Genomic DNA, 21,752 nt, shown 5'->3' with positions numbered 1-21,752 from the left:
AAGGGCCATCCAGCGGTCCCTCCGGTCGCCATGGAGGCAGAGACACTAGGCTGTATCTCCCTCGGAACCCACGAAGCGCTGGCCCGTGGAGGCCAGGGACTATAATGTACAGCAGTCCCCCTGTGGCTCTCTTTGACGGTCTTAGTGGGCTGAGTTACCTCCGAGCGTCTTCCCGATCGCGGCCCACTCTGATCGTCATGAGGCAGGGGGCTAGATGCCGTTTCCCCCTTTCTGGCTCTCTGGGCCAAGCTGGCCCAGAGGGGGGGAACACCTAGATTGCCTCCCCCTGCTAACGCGCTTTCCACATCGGTGGAAGGCAGGGGGCCCCCCGAACAGAGCACACCGCCAAAATTCATATGCTATGTATTTATGCCACATGATAATAAATGTTCAAATTTGACAAAAGTGATCTCGACTGAAACATGTTTTATGTTCATTATTTCAGGGACATGGTTCTGAGATCAGTATTCTGACTGATATTTGGTATGGGGTTTTATGAGTGCACTTTCACATGGACAGCAAGCTGGCTAACACCTAGGCTTCAGCTCAACAGGATAACACAGCCATGGGAATTACACTACTGGACTACTGGAATTCTTACCTAGTTGACCACATGGACATACAGGCTTGCCTCAACTTTGCCATCATTAATGAACGTGTTGATAGCACAGGAGATATTGGAAAGTGGTTTACCAAATAGACATGCTTATCATGGTTAGTGGCATACTCAGATATGGATCACACCACATACAGTACGATTATTTGAATCAGTCAACTACAGCTCCAGTGAAACCAATAGCAAAGCAGTAGAGACTTGCAGTACTGTATGTGATGGGCCAATGTGTATCTTGACTTGTTACTGTGGTGAATGAGTCAGTCTTCTTGTAATGTTGCACGTATTATGGGTTTGTTGCCACTAACAACAAACTGTTAGTAAAGCCTAGCATGGTGTCTACATGGAGTAAGAACTAGTATGGTGTCTACATGGAGTAAGAACTAGTATGGTGTCTACATGGAGTAAGAACTAGTATGGTGTCTACATGGAGTTAGAACTAGTATGGTGTCTACATGGAGGAAGAACTAGTATGGTGTCTACATGGAGTAAGAACTAGTATGGTGTCTACATGGAGTAAGAACTAGTATGGTGTCTACATGGAGTTAGAACTAGTATGGTGTCTACATGGAGTAAGAACTAGTATGGTGTCTACATGGAGTTAGAACTAGTATGGTGTCTACATGGAGGAAGAACTAGTATGGTGTCTACATGGAGTAAGAACTAGTATGGTGTCTACATGGAGTAAGAACTAGTATGGTGTCTACATGGAGGAAGAACTAGTATGGTGTCTACATGGAGTTAGAACTAGTATGGTGTCTACATGGAGGAAGAACTAGTATGGTGTCTACATGGAGTAAGAACTAGTATGGTGTCTACATGGAGTAAGAACTAGTATGGTGTCTACATGGAGGAAGAACTAGTATGGTGTCTACATGGAGTAAGAACTAGTATGGTGTCTACATGGAGTAAGAACTAGTATGGTGTCTACATGGAGTAAGAACTAGTATGGTGTCTACATGGAGTAAGAACTAGTATGGTGTCTACATGGAGTAAGAACTAGTATGGTGTCTACATGGAGTAAGAACTAGTATGGTGTCTACATGGAGGAAGAATCCTAGTAAGAACCCAATGATTTTCTGTTCCCTCTTTAGATGGCATGCAGCTTACAAAGGCTTCGTCATGCCTTCATGAAGTCTCTATAAGCATGACATAAAGGTGCCACAAAGCATCTATAACCATATGTCACACTTTATAAAGGTTCATAATGTCATAACTGTGGTGACATATCCACCAATTTAAAACAACAATGTTCAATAAGAACACAGTGGAATGTAAATCATACTTCTAGCTTTGTTGAATAGCATACAGTAGGCCATGTTGGTTTGAGGTTATAGAAACCGGCTGCAACCATTACATATGTTACGGTTACTTTATTTTCTGTCGAAACTGCCAGATGGAATCCCTGCTATAATTGTACACTGTGCTCCTACAGTAATATACAACTTAACCAGTTTAGGACCTCTTGATAGGACAAAAATTAATTACATTAACCAACACAGGTAAACTTCAGTGTTTAAAATGACTCTGTCTTTCCCTCACATGTACTTCTACACGCACAAACACACCTGTTCACAATCATGGTAAAAAAACAAAACATGCCGACACACATCCTTGTCACTGTCTATTCTGTACATTATTCAAGACAGGATGAATGATTGAGTATGTGACCTAAATACTATTTTTGCAGTGCACATATGACAGTCTGCAGCATAAGTGCACTAAGAACATAAACAGAATAAAAGGTAAGTATAGAGCCAGGATAAGTGTGCTTGAGACCAGAATAAACACACATGACACAATAGGCAGAATCACACTCCTTTTTTTTTTTTGCTCTCATGGTTCATACGTTAAGATCCGCAGCAACAAATGCTTTACATTGATACAGTGCAAATGCACAACAGCACGACAGACACCATTAAATCATACATGTTATTTTAAGTCATTACAGTGGATTTTGCATGTTTTATCCTTTTTTTTTTTACTCAACATATATGTTTTTATTTCAGTTCTTTTCAACGTTCAAATACAGACTGGTCCTCGTTACATTTTGTGAGACCCTTTCTCTCATGAAGTCTTTGGAAATTGATGGCGAGTCACTTTCCAGTATGGTCAGCGACTTAAATGAGGTTGTTACAGGCCATGAACAGATCACTGTGAGCATCCGTTTCCCATCATGCCGCTCGTACAGGATGGTCACATGACTCATTTTCCTCTAGTAGGCTAACTTCAAACGTTCTGACGAACTAAGCAGACACGTGATGCCTTTTGGCTTGTTGTAGCCCAGTAGTGATGTCAAACTCGTCTGCCCTAATGATATGCATATTATATGAAAGAAAGAGAACCTGAGAAAATATTGTTTGCAATGCATGAAAGGCCCACAGAAGGTACAGTGTCATTCACTCCCATCTGTTTACATAATCACCCACCAACACACAGCAACCATCATAAAAACATCCTCTCTCTTACTCTTGCACACCAGCGACTAAAACAATGTGACATATGAAAACAGAACAACACAACGAGGAAAGACAGTGCCAAAAAAACACAGATGGTTTCAATCCAACATTGCATCCATCCATGTTCATAAGTATCAATTCATTTCTTATCTATCTAGTAAACATACCCTATACTGCGGGTAGCTCTACTTCCTTTATCCAGTAATCAAAAGTCCCTTCGTTAATTTATCTTTTTTCTTATTTATTCTTAAATATGGCGAATAAAATGGGGGCATTGGAACATGAGGCGTGGGAGCGCCGGCAGATCGTTGCCATAGAGGCGCCTCCTTAGTGCTGCTCGCCAGTGATGTCACCTCAGCTGGAGGCGTTTGCATCGACGCGTTAGTAGTATACTCAAGCACAAACAGCAGCCGCCTTCCTCAACCCCCGAGTCCTCCGAACCTCACCTCAGCCTCTCTCCGCCTATCCCATTTGCCCGTCCGCCTGTCCGTCAAGCGCTTCTCCCCCTTGTCATTGATCCCTGTCTCTCCTTTCCTTTCCTACGCCCTTTCTTCCTCCCCGACGCGTTCACTGGGCCTTCCTGGCTGCCGCCGCCGCCGCCCTGGCCTTGCCGAAGTACGCCTCCACGAAGAACTGGATGAAGAGCACAAAGTAGCTGAGGTACATGAGCGAGGACCAGACGATGTTCTGCACGTGTGACGGGCACTCCTGGCCCTGCTGCATCCAGGAGTACACCAGGTAGTTGACCACGCAGCCCACCAGCATCTGCGTGATCTGGGTCAGCGTGATGAACATGGCGAACTTGCGGGACACCCGGAAGCCGGCGGCCCGCAGGGCGTAGTAGGAGTACATGACGGCGTGAACCAGGTAGTTCATGGTCATGAACCAGCCGCCGCCCGCCACCATGTCCTTGTAGGAGTACCAGGAGTAGAGCAGCACGGTGATGTGGTGGTACCAGTGGAGGAAGATCAGCTTCTGCTTCCGCAGCACGATGAACAGGGTGTCTCCTGCAGGTGGGAGAGAGAGATAGACAGGGAGGGGAAGAAGAGAGAGAGGTGTGGGGGGAGAGAAGAGAGAGGGAATAGCAGAAGGGGGTGGGGGAGGCTTAGTGAGGGACAGTGAAGTTGGAGATCTCTTTGAGAAGAGAAAACCCACACCCTTGAACAGATGAGCATTAGTCAACCAACACAATGTGGACAGCAAAGGGAAACAAGAACATCCCATTCTGGAGAGTGGCTGGTTTTTCATGTCCTACCTGACTAATTGATGTAGCCACTGATTGATTTTGAGGTGTGGAAATTCACCAGAGGCCTTTCAGTGACTCAGCACCCAGCCTGTTCCCTGTATGTAAAAGTGTGTTTTTATAGCATCTGTGTGTGTGTGTGTGTGTGTGTGTGTGTGTGTTCCACAGAAGCCTCACCTACTTCGTTCTCTGTCAGCACTCGTGAGGGAGAGAGAGAGAGGGAGAGGGAGAGGGAGAGGGAGAGGGAGAGGGAGAGGGAGAGGGAGAGGGAGAGAGGGAGAGAGAGTGAGTGAGAGGGAGAGAGAGAAAGAGTGAGAGAGAGAGAGAGAGTGAGAGAGAGAGAGGGAGAGAGAGAGCGCGGGGAGAGAGAGTGAGAGAGTGAGAGAGGGAGAGAGAGAGAGAGAGGGAGAGAGAGAGAGAAAGAGTGAGAGAGAGAGAGAGAGAGAGAGGGGGAGAGAGAGTGAGAGCGAGAGGGAGAGAAAGAGTGAGAGAGAGAGAGGGAGAGAGAGAGAGAGAGAGAGAGAGAGAGAGAGAGAGAGAGAGAGAGAGAGAGAAATGTGTGTGGTATGTGCGTGTGTGTGTACTTCTCCTATGCCTGTCTGTGTAACCCTCTGTAATAGTGAGCAGCACCAGGGCTAAGTGGGTGCTGTGCTCCATCTGTGGGTCTCAGTAGTGGGTCATGGGCCAGCAGATTTGGATGACACCCAGCCAATAGGAGCAGGAGGCAGAGGGAGGGGCTTGTGTGCCCCCCCCCCCCCAGTGGAGCCCCAGTGACTGTCGAGCAAAGGCAAACACAATAGGATCACATGGGCAGAAAATGGATTCTCAGACACATCCCCCCCCCCCCTTCCCCCCAGGACATTTAGAGAGGCAAGGGGTCAGCAAACAAGGGCCCGTTTAGAGAGGCAAGGGGTCAGCAAACAAGGGCCCGTTTAGAGAGGCAAGGGGTCAGCAAACAAGGGCCCGTTTAGTGGAGGGGGCAGACATTTCACTGATGTGTCCGCCGGGGATAGAAAGATGTCTAGCGTGTCAGACGTTTGTAATTGGGTGTGTAACTGAGTGTAAAATTCTGGTGGTGGCGTATGAGAGAATTTTCGGGGGATCGTCCCTGACTTCAGGTTATGGGTTTTGTAGTCCTGTAACAGAGGTTATGAGCATGAACACCTTCATTATTCACAGCCCTATTACCTTCCAATAGGTCTTGGGTGTAGCTAGGAAGCTGCACTTGATGTGCATCCATGTTGCTACAGCAACAGCTAATAGGGATGTGTTTTCGAAAGCACATTCCTCGCGTGATTAAAAAAAGGATAGCAACGCATGACTCCTTACCCAATTCCGGTGCTTTACTGAGCACGAACGCATACGCCCAGAACTTGCTGACTGGACCGTTGTAGAAGCTCTGATCGCACACGGACTGCTGGAGCCCTTTGGTCATCAGGATGTGTGTCATGAAGCTCCCAGTTCGGACAGCGCCGAATATACTGGAGGAGAATAAAGAGAAGCCTATCAGAACACGTCAGGCTGAAGTCGTCGCCCACGCACACTGGTGAACACCTGATTGATTATTAGCAACCGACAAAGCAACTCACCAGTGCAAATGAGAATTTGTTGACGAAGCTTGGGACATACACAGAAAAATCTTGTTCTGTGTCTCGTCTTGAAAGTGCCGTCCCTTACCTGAAGACTGCGAGGGTGAGGGACCAGAGCACCAGCGGCTTCCTCAGCTCAAACTTCTCTCTCTGTTTCATCACATGGCGCCCACCGAGTATGCAGGCCGCGTAGAGCGCAGAGAAGAGGAAGGACTTCTTCCTGTCAAGGCAGGATGTGGGGTTAGTCATGTTACGTCACTGCGGTGCACGTGATTACAGTACATACAGTATCCATTTACCATTGAAGCACATACAGTGCAGTACTACTGTTTACCAAACACTTTTGAACCAACATCTCTGACTTTTTGTGTTAAGCTGTAGCGGATGGCTGCGACAGTAACTCTTGTAGGCAGCATCTTCAACCTGGACCCAGCTCAAAGCTGTTGTGCTTTCATTTGCTTCAAGCTATCACACTTTCTTTGTGTGTGTGTCTCTGTTTGTGCTACTTGTGTAACTTGCTAGCAATGTGTAATGCCCCATGGAGTGTTACGCACCATCTGAAACAGCACCTGGTCTATCACGATCTAAGAAGAAATATTTCTCCGGGCTCAGCATCACCATGATGACGACAGGTGTTCACAGACTGTATGCTGAGTCGGACCAACAGAATCCTAGGGTGGGCTAGAAGAATGCTACATTTGAAGAAAACAAGCTGTTTGTGCTCCTTTCAGAGCAAATAGTGTAATCAATCACATATGGACGGATGGCAACAATGCCAAAGGAGCAGGAGTGGTGCATTCTGGGAGTGAGTCACTGCACTTGCGTGGGGGAATACATCCATGGGGGAAAGGCGTTATTCTTCCCAAGGTGTGTGTTCCGGTTCGTCGATGACGTTTATGGTTCAAGTCGGGGGGTTGCACTCGTTTAATTTATAATCTGGTCGTTTAGCAGATGCTTTTATCCAAAACCACTTACAATGTTTTTGCTCAAGGGTACAATGGCAGGCAATGATTGTCAAATAGTCTTGAACCAGCAACCTAGTCAGATGCTCTAACCACATGTCAACCTACCACCCTATATCACCTCCTTCAGAAGGGGATCATGGGATCAGTTGTGATTGAGGTCGAAGGCAAGGTCAGAGCATTTGAAAAACTGCAAGGCCATGATTCATTGTTTGGGGATGGATTCTGTAATATGCATGTTATCTAAGTGCTCAGCCCTCTCCATGTGCACTAACAGGGAAAAATGTTCAGAAGTATTATCAGCAAAATCCTACAACCTCACTTCTCAATGTTGTTTGAGAGAGACTGAGATGGTAATCTCTTTTTTTTGTGCAATATTACAAATCCATCCTCACCATAAACCAAGAAACCCCTGAGCCATATGAGCCAGAACCCCAGGAACACTGCAGCGATGCCTCCACATCTGTGTCTGTGCCCCCAGACGGTGACAGGTGTGTCACTATTAGGGATCAGATGGTATGGATTTTTGCATTATGGTACGGTATCTAGTTACACGGTACGGTTTACGGTATTTCACGGTATACGGCAGTTCACCTCCCCAACACACAAGTATTTTACTTTGAAGGAACTACAGTGCAACACATGGAAAATGGATGGAAAATACACACTATTGTAATTAAACTCAGTTTATTAATAGCAAGCTTATATTAAATTACAAAATGAACTGTTGTGAGCAACTTGAAATGTGAAGTTTCAGCAGCGCATTTAGAACCTGGAGTAGGATGCACTCTTAGAACCTGGAGTAGGATGCACTCTTAGAACCTGGAGTAGGATGCACTCTTAGAACCTGGACTAGGATGCACTCTTAGAACCTGAAGTAGGATGCACTCTTAGAACCTGGAGTAGGATGCACTCTTAGAACCTGGAGTAGGATGCACTCTTAGAACCTGGACTAGGATGCACTCTTAGAACCTGGACTAGGATGCACTCTTAGAACCTGGACTAGGATGCACTCTTAGAACCTGGACTAGGATGCACTCTTAGAACCTGGAGTAGGATGCACTCTTAGAACCTGGAGTAGGATGCACTCTTAGAACCTGGAGTAGGATGCACTCTTAGAACCTGGAGTAGGATGCACTCTTAGAACCTGGACTAGGATGCACTCTTAGAACCTGGACTAGGATGCACTCTTAGAACCTGGACTAGGATGCACTCTTAGAACCTGAAGTAGGATGCACTCTTAGAACCTGGAGTAGGATGCACTCTTAGAACCTGGAGTAGGATGCACTCTTGGTTCTACCTTCAATCTAAGATATGTTAAGAGGACAAACTTGACAACAGTCCTCTGGCCAGTGACATCACAACGTTTGCAGGGGTACTTTTAAATTAGGTTACTTTCTTCAAGCCATCATAAGAGACACGGAGAGAGTCTGTCATTCTGTGTCTGTGTGAGTGTGAAGTGTCTTAATTACCATTTACTAATTGAATCGATAGAAGAAGAAAAATGTGTTGACAATTACATCCACTTGGCATAACTTCTCTGTTGGCAGATCACGTTATCTCATTCACTACCGTTCAAAATCTCCTGAAGGAACATCTGTTATTGACAAAGGATGGCCTTTGTGCCTAAGTGATAAAACATGCTATGCATTTGTGCTTTCTGCAGGCTTGCAAACTGATTTAGACCACCTCTGCTGTACAAAGGACAAAGAAGTACAGTCAAAGTCAAAAGAAGCTGCTTTCACAGAATGACAACAAGGTTCAGACTGCAGAATGACATCATTGTTCCAATGCTAAACAAGCAGCAGGGAGGAACAGAGACACACAGACGGTTCTGGCCTACTTAGCCAGGCGGAGCCAACAGCATTCCAGCATTCCGCACACCCTGTCTTCAGGGCTTAGAAGGTCAGGGGTCACAATGATCAATGGCCTGATGATGATCTGACAGTGTTCAGCCCAGTCGCAGTGCTGCCAAAAATGGTTGATATCAATCATATAACCACATAAAGGATCATAGTACACAACCACAAATCTAATCCATATATGTGTTAGTGAAAGTGCTCAGATTAACCATATAGAATATGGAATAGTTGGCATTGTCCGAAGTAAAATAAAAATAAAAACAGATTTCAAGCACATTAATAAAGTCAAAGCAGCGTTTGAGAAATTTGAATTGTATCTACTGACAACATCAGGCACTTGTTAGGGTCACAGCATATTAAATCCAGTCCAGGGTTGGTCACTAGTGAGCCCAGTGTAAACTGACAAAAGACGCAACATGTGGATATGGTACACAAAACTACTCATGGTTATGGGCATTGTTCACTGTGTGAGATGCATGAGGGGAAGGTTGTGGCCAGGAAAAAATCTGGTGCATGGTCCAAGCTGACCAATGTGTTAGAGGACCGTCTTTGTAACTCCACAGAGTCAGCTGAGGCCGAGCTATGCCTCCAGTAAGTGGAATTTATTTGGGACGTCAGTGTGAATTCACATCATCTCTCCACGTGTCCCAGTATCTACATTTGTGCCGTGAGCGTTAGAGTCTGAGCTTTTGGTAGAGGCTGGAAGTAATATTTCTCTTCCCACCAGTCTACTGCTGTCAATATTATAGATAAATATATCATCTCATCACCAGAAAGTTAGGTCAAAATTACTACTTTTTTTTCTCTACTGGAATTACTGACAAAAACTTTAACATTTGAGTTAAACAAGTGTGTGTCTCTCGAGTCCTCTATAAGAGAAGTGCAAAATCTCATATTGATGACATCAGAGTAAGACATCCCTTCATTAAAGGCTCAACTGTCAATCCAGGAATCCTCCCTTCACCTGCACCACTCTTCTCTCTGCTCGATTCTACTCTTTATTATCTCTGCCCTGTTTCCTTTGCAGTGATTTTGTTTGCTATATTTCACCTTCTCTGCACTGCCATCAGACAACAATGGACAAAAAAGCAACCTCGAGATATAATATTTACCCTGGGGGCAATCTGAAAAACAAACAGGATAAACAAAACGTGGCTACCACAACAGCAGTTCTTGAGTATTGACTGTGGCAATATCCATGAAGGGATGGGCGGGTACAGACTGGTGTAGACCAGTAGAAACTTCTCAGTGGAACTGAACCGATGTAGCACAAAGTAAACACTACAATGTCAGAGCATGCTTTTAGGGTTTACCCTGATTGAATCAGTATAATAGGTCCTACTCCCTGCTAGTTCTGAAATCATCACCTTTCCTCTGACTGAGATTTAAAATAAATAAACTTTACAATTCACCACAGATTCTTTAGCTGTCATAAGACATGAACCTGGTGAATACAGTTCAACACAACCCACACTCTGGATAAATATTCATCTCTTTTCATTCAAAACTTCCAAGAAAATTGCTTGAATGCAGCCAGTGTGGCTGCAACCGAAACGGACAAACAGCAATCATGACGTTTTGAGTGAAAAGAGATGAACATTTATCCAGAGTACAGGTTTGCACACCTTGCTATGGACTGACCCAGCACCGGATTAAATGAAAGAAAACAGTTTTTGTGGGTGAGCACATTAATTCTTAAACTTTATGAACCTGTAACAGTGATTATTATGCGGTCAGATTCACATGATTAATGAGACTGCGGACAGGGGTCAGGAGAAATCCCATTTTTGCCACTGATGGGCATCCTCCCCTGGCCATCCATACTTGCTGGGCCATGCATGAGCCCCAGAGCCAGTGCCATAGTTAAGCAAACACAAGAGCTGATCTAATACTTTGTGATGTCGCCAGCGAGCCAGGGCCTGGGGTTCCTCATTCTCTCTTATGTCCACATCATGCATCAGGTCACCCTGTCAAACACCGCTAGCTAGCAGGGTGAGATATGCATTTGTACTTGCTGTATTAACAATGAGGACTCATTTATTCACTATTCACAAGGACGCACTATGAATAAGGTAAAACTATCTTACTTTGAACTCATTGCATAGGTAGATAGTTTTGGGGGAAATAAAGACAAAGATAACCGAGTCATTCTCCATTGCGCCGGTTAGTACTTGCTGGGAACTGGCCTATACTATACACACATCTAACAGTCAAAGTGGATTTTCAATTTAACTATTAGACAGACGTCTAAACAAGGCTTAAATCACACATGAATAAGACTGTGGAGATATTGAGACCTATTCTATGTGGGTCATCTCACCATTGCTATGGGGTAATCTCTTCAATGTCATGCAGCATGGCCCTTCCAAAGGGTTGGGGCTACCACTAGTGTTAAGAAGGCTGATCCCCCCCCCTCTACCCCCCCACCCGGCCTCTCCCCTCCCCCGCTGTCCATGGTGGTCAAAGCTGCTGGCTAACCTGGATTGGCATTAGCTGTGGCAGGAGATTTCACCCCTTACATAACACTGTCTTTGCAGTGTGAGGATGAGTCTGTGTGCGCGCACTTATGTGTGTGTGTTTGTGTGTGTGTGCGTCTCTTTGTTTGTGCTCGTCTGTGTGTGTGTGTGTGTGTGTGCGCGTGTCCTGTCTGGAGCTGCCCTCAGATAAAGCCGACTCAGTTCAGGCCAGAGTGAAGGGCGGTGGGCTGATACCAGTCTGCAGATTGGGACTAGTCTCATTGCAGTGGTAGCGTTCGGCTGTATCTCTATTGTCCCAAGTGTAAGTTGAGAAATGATTTGCTTGTTTTTGACTTGTGATATTTAAATAAGAACTGTACATCTATTCCTTAATGTCCCACAGAAAATAAACGTATTTTGTTATTAGGATTATTACAGATTAGAGAGTTGGAATCACCCTGTGTCTTATTCTGTAGCGAGCATGTGATACCTTTGAACTGAACAGACAAGATACACACCATTTTCATACACACATTTTGTATCAAACCAACTTGTGAAGAGCTTAGGACCAATGGCGAGTGACAGGTTTATTTATAAAAAGAAAACAATGAAGGATTTGCAAAAGCAAGCATGAGACACTTTGCCATTGTCTTTACTACTTTAATTATCCTACATCCCCCTGAACCTTTGCTTTCCCTTGGATGCTATTAGTTCCACCAGCCCCTTGCAATTAGCAATACCCACAGAAACACACACTACTCATATACATACATTATTGACATCTAGGAGAGACTGATGCAAAACTTCTTAAAAAAAACATCTCAGATTGGCATCTACAGACCCTTATAAGTTGCGGTTTACATTATGAAGGTCCAGTAAAAAGATTTGCCTTTCCTTTAGTGTGATATGACATGGAGGCAAAGGTCTGAGGTTCACACACTACTGTACAAGCTAGCTGCTCTTTCCTCCGCCGGTCCACATCGCAGCACTCCACTGACAGCTGGACAAGATGGAAGACATTGAAATGTAAGGAGGGTGCGCTCCTGGTGAAACCTTCCGGATGAGTCACACCACATCTCTCCATCGCCAGTCTCACCGCTCCAGAGAAGCAGAGTGACTGAGGGGCGCGCCCCGGAGCAACTAGTGGGCCGTCCCGTCAGGAGCAATCACCATCATCACATCCCGTCCTTCTCCAAAAGGAAGTGTGGAAAAAAAAAAAACATGGAGGGAAAACTATGACCCTCGTTGAATAGTTACAAGAGCTGACTGTCATACGGAGCCACTTTGCAAATGTCTATTAGCAATTAGACATAGACAATAGGCTGCAGTTGGCAGTGGTACAAAGAGTTAGAAGGCAGAGGGTGAAGTGAAAACATAACGGAACTGAGAAAGAGGGCAATCTTACTGTGATCTGTTGCCCATCATTGGACTTGACACCTACTGTACGATGCAGCCACTGCGATATGATTCAGATCAGGTGACACGTCCAGGGAAAGGATAACGCTCTACAGTGCATCATACTGTGCCACATCTAAACCGCACTCCAATCAAGTATTCATAAACTATACTTTTTAAGTAGTATCCAAAACCTATGCCGATATAATTATTTCTTACTCGTCTGAGTATGACTCTGTAGGTCTACTTCGTTTATGTGTATTTATTTTCATAATAGTGCAACACAGTGTTATGGCAGTGAATCCCTGAGGATAGTATTCCACAGGGTGGTGTCGGCCTGTTGAGACCCCACAGGTCCTGAGCCATGGGGACTCCTGTGGGAATAGTCAATGACTCAGCAGGTTAAAGACGCCTACGGTATCTTAGAGGCATGTCGCCACCGTGTCTCGGACACTGAGACCAGCCACTCTTCTACCCAGGAAGTGTAGAGAGCGATAGGTACACAGAACTAGGAAAGACGCCAGAGCGGAAAGTACTGGGGAATTTGTCAGATGCAGGGAGGATCGGGACGACTGGAAACGCCAACGAAGGGCCTCACTGAGGTTGACTCAGAGAGAGAGAGAGAGAGAGAGAGAGAGGAGTAGGCCCTGCTGTATACTCACTCAGAGAGAGAGAGAGAGAGAGAGAGAGAGAGAGAGAGAGGAGTAGGCCCTGCTGTATACTCACTCAGAGAGAGAGAGAGAGGAGTAGGCCTGCTGTATACTCACTCAGAGAGAGAGAGAGAGAGAGAGAGAGAGAGAGAGAGAGAGAGAGGAGTAGGCCCTGCTGTATACTCACTCAGAGAGAGAGAGAGAGAGAGAGAGAGAGAGAGAGAGAGAGAGAGAGAGAGAGAGAGAGAGAGAGGAGTAGGCCCTGCTGTATACTCACTCAGAGAGAGAGAGAGAGAGAGAGAGAGAGAGGAGTAGGCCCTGCTGTATACTCACTCAGAGAGAGAGAGAGAGAGAGAGAGAGAGAGAGAGAGAGAGAGGAGTAGGCCCTGCTGTATACTCACTCAGAGAGAGAGAGAGAGAGAGAGAGAGAGAGAGAGAGAGAGAGAGGAGTAGGCCCTGCTGTATACTCACTCAGAGAGAGAGAGAGAGAGAGAGAGAGAGAGAGAGAGAGAGAGAGAGAGAGAGAGAGGAGTAGGCCCTGCTGTATACTCACTCAGAGAGAGAGAGAGAGAGAGAGAGAGAGAGAGAGAGAGAGAGAGAGAGAGAGAGGAGTAGGCCCTGCTGTATACTCGCAGGCATTTGCCTGTGCTAAAACACGCACATGCGCACACACGCACGCAAACACACGCATGCACACAAACACGGGTGCGTGCACACACACGTATGCACACACCCAAACACACACGCGCATAAACACACACACACACACACACACACACACTATTTCTGTCTCTGGGAAAGGTACTAAGTTAAGCTCCAGGGGAAAGTAATAATGGATGTTGCTGTGAGCTTCAGTTCATCAAGACTGTATGGTAAATAAACACTTCCACTTTGAAAACACTAACTCCCCACAGCGTGCTGGCTAGCCGTTGTCTCTGGGTTCCAAGGTGTTTAAGAGTTGATCTGGGATGCTTGATATGATACCAGGCTACCTCGGAGTAACCTCTGAAAGAACTTGTATGGTAGTCAGTGTAAATTACATCCAGCTAAAACAGCCAGACTGAGGCCGAGGCTTCCTGGAGGAGGGAGGGATGCGAGTGAGCGTTTTCTGAAATGTGCAGATTTTCAAGTTAAGGCCCCCTGCTTGAGGCCATTGCTATTAGCTACAATCTTTATGATGTTCAGCATGGACCAGCTAGGCCTCATTCATAATAAAAGAAAAGCTGACTCAGCAGGTGGATAACACAGTCTTTACTTCAAAACAGCACACGCATTGGGCTGTGGTACAACGGCAATGAAAGCGCACATTGAAAATGGCTTTGTTGCCAAGATTAGGTAAGGTTCTCCCATCACCTCCTCCCCACGCACATCTCATCACATTCCTCAAGGGCTTTGCTTTTGGCAACCTCAGGTGCACTTGTCTTTTGGAAGGAAGCTGACAAAGATAAACATTAATTGAATTCCACAATGTACACCACACAGCTAGGTCATGATGACAGGGGGGGGGAAACCTATTCCTACTATGGTGAGATTGTAAGAGTGGAGAGTGGACTGTACAAATAACTATGTCGAAGCTGGTGTAGTCTATTAAAAAATAAAAGCTAATTGTCATTTATTTGGAATAAGGACACAACTTGTTGACTGTAGCTAAACATATTTTGTTCTGGAATAGTATTTAAAACGCCACTTCATAAACGATTCTGAAAAAAATGAGGTTCATGTTCACTTAATACATTGCTTTATTTTACTTTATGAGTGAAAAGAACAATCTTGTGCTAAATGGAACCTAGTGATCCGGTTATTCCAGGTCTAAAGGGTGCAAAGGGTGCCTGGGGGTCGTGTCTGGCAGAGAGTAGTCGGCACAGATCAGCTGCAATGTGATTGGCTAAACCTATGTCAGCAGACATCATAAGATTACTGCTATTGGTCAGTTGTCAGTACCAAGTTATGGACAGCTCCTGCTAAATGTTTCCACGCGCTGAATCACTTACTAAGAGATGCACTGAATCAAGATTAGGTCAAAACCTAATATATGGCTGGATCGTGTATGGGTTTGTGAAATTGTGGTCAATTTACACCAATCTGCATAACTTCATCCGGCCGACCAATGCGTAACTAACTTCATCACTCAGTCAGTCCCAGACCAAAAATTCAACATTTTAGCATGAAGTGTCCCTAACAAGCTATGGCCAATATTATTCCACTCTTACGAAGATTAGATTCAATAGGCCTATGATACAGTACTAGTAGCCTACTGGTTAACAGCTGTGAAATCGAAACCATGTTGATAGCATAATAATAATATCTGACCTAGCCTACAATGGATGGTTGTAAGCAGTTTGCTAGCAGCAAGAGCAAATAGGCTCATCCCCAGTGGTCTCATCCCCAGTGGTCAACTTATGATGCTGGACCGAGGACATGTCCAAATATACTCTTACGAGAGATATCAGTTTAAATGAGGGGTCGCCTATAGGCATGTCTGCCCTCACCCACCACAGAGGACAGACAGGCAGGCACAGACAATGTGGGGGTTTATTCTTAATTGTGCCATTCTGGATCATTTAAGCAGAGAAATATGTGTGGAAAACTTTGCATTCAGCTTTTGTGTGTAAGTATAATATCTTGTGTGGGCCTAATCACTGTTTGGAAGGCAGCACCTGACAGACGGGTGATGGGATGCAAGCTAATGGTATCCACACTGGATCCCTTCACATTCCCATCAGTTAGACTACCAGGGCCATAGGGCACTGGATCCCTTCACATTCCCATCAGTTAGACTACCAGGGCCATAGCTTAACATTACCATCAGTTAGACTACCAGGGCCACAGGGCACTGGATCCCTTCACATTCCCATCAGTTAGACTACCAGGGCCATAGCTTAACATTACCATCAGTTAGACTACCAGGGCCACAGGGCACTGGATCCCTTCACATTCCCATCAGTTAGACTACCAGGGCCACAGGGCCGCGGTGAAAAGGAGGACATTCTCGCGTCAACGAGGAGACACAACGATACTGTTGTCTGCCCGACTGCACCAACTTGAATACTTTGAATCTGGCCATAGTGATGCCTAAAATCAACTCCTCTTTCTACTGGCTCACGGCGGAACATCACCCCAGTGGGCGAGGCGACTGGTGATAGCGCATGTAGAGAGATGAGGGCTACACATGGAATAAAAATCAGTCGGTTCGTCAAAGGACCCTTCCTGGATGCATTGTGACCACACACTTCTCTCCACGCATTTTCTACTGGACTATGGGAGATTGTTTTAGCGTCCAGACTGACTTTATGCAGGCTTGAAGCCTCGTGGATTTGATTTTAGAATACAGATAACCTAACCAGATCTATTGCGTCTCGGGCAATGTAAATGTAAGACTTGATCTTGATAAACCTACATAATCTGAAACTAACATTAACAATGTGATGTTTCATTGCAGTATAATATCTTACCAGTTTTCTTGCATCCACCGGATGGCTTCCTCCTCGTTAAACTGCCTCTCAAATTCATACTCTTGCAATGCCAGGACCGACATGTTCGATGTGCTTTCCTGTAAACGGATATAAAATGATATTCTAATGAGGGGTTTAGCTGGTTTCCGCTTTAGCCGTCTATCTCAGCTACACCCCTTCTCTCGCATGTCTCTCGGGCTGTCAGAGGCTTGCAGCTATATAGGCACACGCCCTCTCCGCCAAGGAGGTGGATTCAAGGTCCTAAAGCCTTCAGATGAACTCGATTCTAGTGTGTGCTGCAAGCCACCTCTGTCATCATCACTCTCTGCTTGCTTATTAAGCAAGATGCAGACTTTTATAACCTTGCCCTAGCCAAAATAACTCTTATTTGTACAGTTCTGATAACTACCGTGTCACCATGTTTGAACAAGTGCATTACTAAATAGGTGTTGGATGTGGATAGAGATGACTGGATTGAGTCATGCAGGTCAAGGTTGCATTAGCACCACTCACATTCTCGGAGGCATCCAATGTGTTACGAATGCATGGATATTAGGGATGTAACGATTACTGGTATAATGATAAACCATGATAAAATCCTATTCAATTTATCGTGATAAAATCATCACTAAAACCGTGTTTGATTTCTGCACTTTGGAAAACTCACTGTAAAGTACTGTCCAGCATCAACTTAAGTTAGCAACAGTCTCCAAGACACATTATTTTGATGTCTATGCCAACAAAACGTGCACAGTGCTGCTAATTTTATTGGTGGTTCTCAATATAAAACCTGGTGAAATGATTTCATTTTGTATTTAAGCAATTGACCACGAGAGGCAGTGGGTTACAGGGGATTTTACCACAGCTGCGGGGCGTGGTTAGCTGTAGCTACGGGGCGTGGTTAGCTGTAGCTACGGGGCGTGGTTAGCTGTAGCTACGGGGCGTGGTTAGCTGTAGCCCGTAGCTGTGGTAAAATCCCCTGTAACCCACTGCATCGAGTGGTCACAATTGCTTTTCTACAACGGTTACTACATATATATAAACTCAGTAGTAACATTCAATCATTTATTTACCGCTCATTCTTATCATTTTAGTATTTACTAAATCTTCCGCGATAGGCTATAGTTCTGGATTAAATGGTTGCCAGGCAACATAGGCTATCTCGCCTATTTGGGTTGGCCTTGCTTTATGGTTTATGTGAATAAGCCATAAGGCATAATTCAAGTGGTTCACGTTTATTTGAATATTTCCAGCCATGGTGCAGTTATTAACTGCACTCCAGAGCACTCTTGCTCGTAGGAGTGTGGAAGTGTTGTAGTGTGGAAGTGTTGGAGTCGGACTGATGAGTGCGTTTGTGTAATAGGATATGTAAAAGGTGAGGTTGCTGCGAGTGGTTGCTACGCCTACCGCTTGATTTTATCAATGGCCTCGTCAATGAGATTGATGGCGCATTAATACTAATTGTTATGCGGTCGCAGCCGTGGGTTACAGAGTATTTTACCACGGCTGCTAGCCAATCAGAATCAAGTATCCCAACTCTCCGTTGTAGAACAGTAGTTTTTTAATATCTTCAGCACATTTTAACAATACCACGATAATACTGATAACCATGATAATTTTGGTCACTATAATCAGGGTGTGAAATGTGCATACCATTACATGTCTAATGGAAATTGACTGTGTTGAATGGTGATGCATCCTGCATGTGGCAGACAGGCCCATCCACATCGCTCGCTGCAACTGCAATGACTAGTAGTATGTTTCCTATTCTCACATGCCGAGGTCTGTGAGACAAGCATACTAAATACAGGAAGAGTTCAAGTTTGAGGTCCTAATGCCTTCAGATGAACCTGTTTCTAGTTTTTCCTGCAGGTCCCCTGTGTCATCAGTCTGCTTGTGTATTGAGCAAGGTGCAGCCAACAGAAAATAGAGATAGTGTTAGCAGGACTCCAAATCAAACGCTGCAGATTTCCCAATAATAGCATGCTTTTAATGATCCATAATAATGTAATCCATAATCAAGCTCACAATTCTAGAAGTTTGTTCTATTGCAATTCCATGGCAGGGCACCCTGTAAGAACAGCAGATTGTTAAGCTTACGAGATGGCAGCTCTGGGAAGACAACCACCCAAAACATGTGACCAGTTAATATCAGAGATAGCAGGCTAATGTATCCGCTTTCCTAGCAGCCTTTTAACATATTGCTTATACAGGATCCTGCAACTTAAAAAGTTGCTAAGAGAAAGCTGTAGCACCAGGTGTGGGCGCATTCCAGGCCGGGACATTCTGTATCCAGCATTGTTTTCAACATGTGTCATAGCTCTTGTAACTCTTGCTGAATCCCACGCCAACCAAAGCATGCATGCTTTCCAGATGGCAGCAGGTTGACAAAAGATTCCCTCTACTCATAAGAATGTGCTTACCGCCATTTGTATCCTGCTCATAGGTAGGCAGGCGTCGGTGGGTTGAACTTTGACCAGCATCCAGGCCTATCCCCTAAACCCCTGATATTCAGAAGCTGTTCAGACTGGTGGTTGACACATGCATTAGATTCACCTTTGACTTGTGGTGTGATCCAGCCACGCTTTCATAGTCGTCTGACGTGGTGAACTTTGAACCTTGGCCTAGACAAAATGACAAAATACATATTTGTACAGTGGTAACTGCTGTCTCACCATGTTTGAACAAGTGCATTACTATAGTAAATAGGGTCTGGATTGTGGGTATGGACAGAGGACTGGATTGAGTGGTAGGGAGGCATGTACAGGCCCTGTAGGCCAATTTTACACCACTAACATTCTCTGAGCAAGCTGTTAAGAGTTTGAGTTTTAGTGTGTGTGTGTGTGTGTGTGTGTGTGTGTGTGTGTGTGTGTGTGTGTGTGTGTGTGTGTGTGTGTCCTGTTTGGCTGCATGTGTGGCTCCTGCCCTAGGGGAGTAGCAGCTTCTCTGGTCAGGCACGCCAGACATCTGGACCTTTTTCAATTCGGCAGGGAGAGAGAATCTGTTAAAGAGAAAGGCTGATATGCTATAATGAGAGATCAGATCACATTACTGTATATTTCCCCCCTTCTCTCTCGTAACATGGACCATGAGGCAGTATGCCCATAAAGTCCACTGGGGGAATCTATATAATGCCTGTTTTTTTACTTGCATTTATCGTCAGCTACTGAGTTGTCCCCAGAAGGTCCCTGATCACTCCAATGGTATTTACAGAGATTATAATGTACGCGGAAAAGTGAAGTTTAACTTACAAAGTAGGCTATACTGTAGATACTCAAATGTGGAGAGAGCATTGGTTTAGCCAAACTAGGGACTGGTCCCTTAGCAGATTCCTCTCAACACTGTGCGTTGTTTTACATCATGTATTAATAAACGGCCACTCGTAAAAAAATAAACAGCCAAAGCTCCATATCACATAAGACTTGAGAATAAATACACCAATCTAATACAACTACTACTTGCTTGTCTTTGTTATGAATAAATTATGCAAGAAACAGACAATGGACAATGGGACAAAGGAAAGATTACTCATTCTATATTAAATGATCAACAACAATGACCTTTTCTCCATCTATCCTTTCTTCCTGTTGACCTCTAGAGGTTAGGATCATAGATGTTGTACACCTATACTAACTGTTGTGCAGCTAAGCTGTCCCTCTCTTAGGCTCAAGGTACAGTGCAGCAGAGAGACAGGACATTCAAGTATATCTGCTTCTTAAACATAGGCTACATGTGCAATACCTGATTAACTAGATGATCACTGTCCTGTGACATCATAGACAGCTGTGAGCTGAATGCAGTCGGCCTTTCACCTCTAGAAGTGGAATGTTTATCAGCCGTATCTTTGCTTCACCTCCTGTCTGTCAATGCGCAGCATTTTATGGAGAGTAAGGACTGTTCTTCCATCTGAGCTCTCCTGGCACCTGCTGGTCCAGACCCCAGACAATCTCATCAATGATGGCTCTTCACCTCACTGCACAGCTAGGAGAGAGCAGCTACACTGGATAATCCACTGGTTACCGTGTGGGTTGGACACATGTATGAGCTCTGTAAAACATTTTTACAGCGGCAGCTACTCAGTATTTTATGACTTTACTTGAGAAATTATGAGCTGCCTTCAAGTGCTCAAATGTACTGTAAGATACTTGCTTGATTTAAATTCTGTTTACAGTGAATGTGTGATTATTTTAGTTTTAGTTTAGTTTGCCAGTTAAAAGCTCATACAACGTAGAACCTCTCCCTCCCTCTCCTTCCTCTCCTCTTATACCCCCTTCTCTTTATACAAGTTGTCAGCAGGTCAGGGTTTGAAAAAGGCATCGCCATACATACTGTAGATTTGAACTTTGTCTAGTTGGGTGGTTTTTAACTTCACAGTTGGATAATAGAGTGTGAATTTCACTGCATAGGATTTTATGAACTCCAATTGGATTCTAGCCTGTAATTGTGGTCCCTGGTAAGCTCCCCAGGCCATGTCACATCAGGGAAACTCAACATGGTGGAGAGGGCCTTAGGATGTTTCCAGCAATGTGTATTTTATCTGTAATGAAGACCACTTCAGTTACCTTATTTTGTTCAGATAACTACAGCAACTTAGTGTACAGTATAGTTAGTATATTTTTCCGTGGTGGCAGTGTGGTTGTCACAATCTCACCCCTGGGAGGCATGTATGAAGAGTGTATGTATGAAGAGTGTATGTATGGAGAGTGTATGTATGAAGAGTGTATCTATGGAGAGTGTATGTATGGAGAGTGTATGTATGGAGAGTGTATGTATGGAGAGTGTATGTATGAAGAGTGTATGTATGGAGAGTGTATGTATGAAGAGTGTATGTATGGAGAGTGTATGTATGGAGAGTGTATGTATGGAGAGTGTATGTATGGAGAGTGTATGTATGAAGAGTGTATGTATGGAGAGTGTATGTATGGAGAGTGTATGTATGAAGAGTGTATGTATGAAGAGTGTATCTATGGAGAGTGTATGTATGGAGAGTGTATGTATGGAGAGTGTATGTATGGAGAGTGTATGTATGGAGAGTGTATGTATGAAGAGTGTATGTATGGAGAGTGTATGT

The 21,752-nt window shown here is 44.7% G+C and overlaps 1 protein-coding gene across 1 annotated transcript; it reads right to left on the bottom strand.

Annotated features, from left to right (window-relative positions):
- Positions 1 to 2,513: 2,513 nt before the first annotated feature.
- Positions 2,514 to 16,826, bottom strand: elovl6 (ELOVL fatty acid elongase 6). The gene is made up of 4 exons (XM_084448758.1): positions 16,682 to 16,826; positions 5,993 to 6,124; positions 5,645 to 5,796; positions 2,514 to 4,079 (listed from the first exon to the last, which is right to left on the bottom strand). Exons 1-4 carry the CDS (start codon positions 16,762 to 16,764, stop codon positions 3,640 to 3,642), a joined length of 807 nt encoding a protein of 268 aa, XP_084304884.1. The 5' UTR covers positions 16,765 to 16,826; the 3' UTR covers positions 2,514 to 3,639.
- Between the last annotated feature and the right edge of the window lie 4,926 nt (positions 16,827 to 21,752).

This window comes from Borostomias antarcticus, assembly GCF_949987555.1.
Source record: "Borostomias antarcticus genome assembly, chromosome: 14".
Taxonomy (NCBI): Eukaryota; Metazoa; Chordata; class Actinopteri; order Stomiiformes; family Stomiidae; genus Borostomias; species Borostomias antarcticus.
This window is presented reverse-complemented; position numbering and strand designations above follow the sequence as displayed.

Coding starts and splice junctions, on each gene's coding strand:
- elovl6 (XM_084448758.1), bottom strand. CDS start 16,764: ATGTCGGTCCTGGCATTGCAAGAGTATGAATTTGAGAGGCAGTTTAAC. Junction 6,125..16,681: donor CGGTGGATGCAAGAAAACTG/GTAAGATATTAT, acceptor CTGCCTTGACAG/GAAGAAGTCCTTCCTCTTCT. Junction 4,080..5,644: donor CAGTAAAGCACCGGAATTGG/GTAAGGAGTCAT, acceptor TCCCACCTGCAG/GAGACACCCTGTTCATCGTG.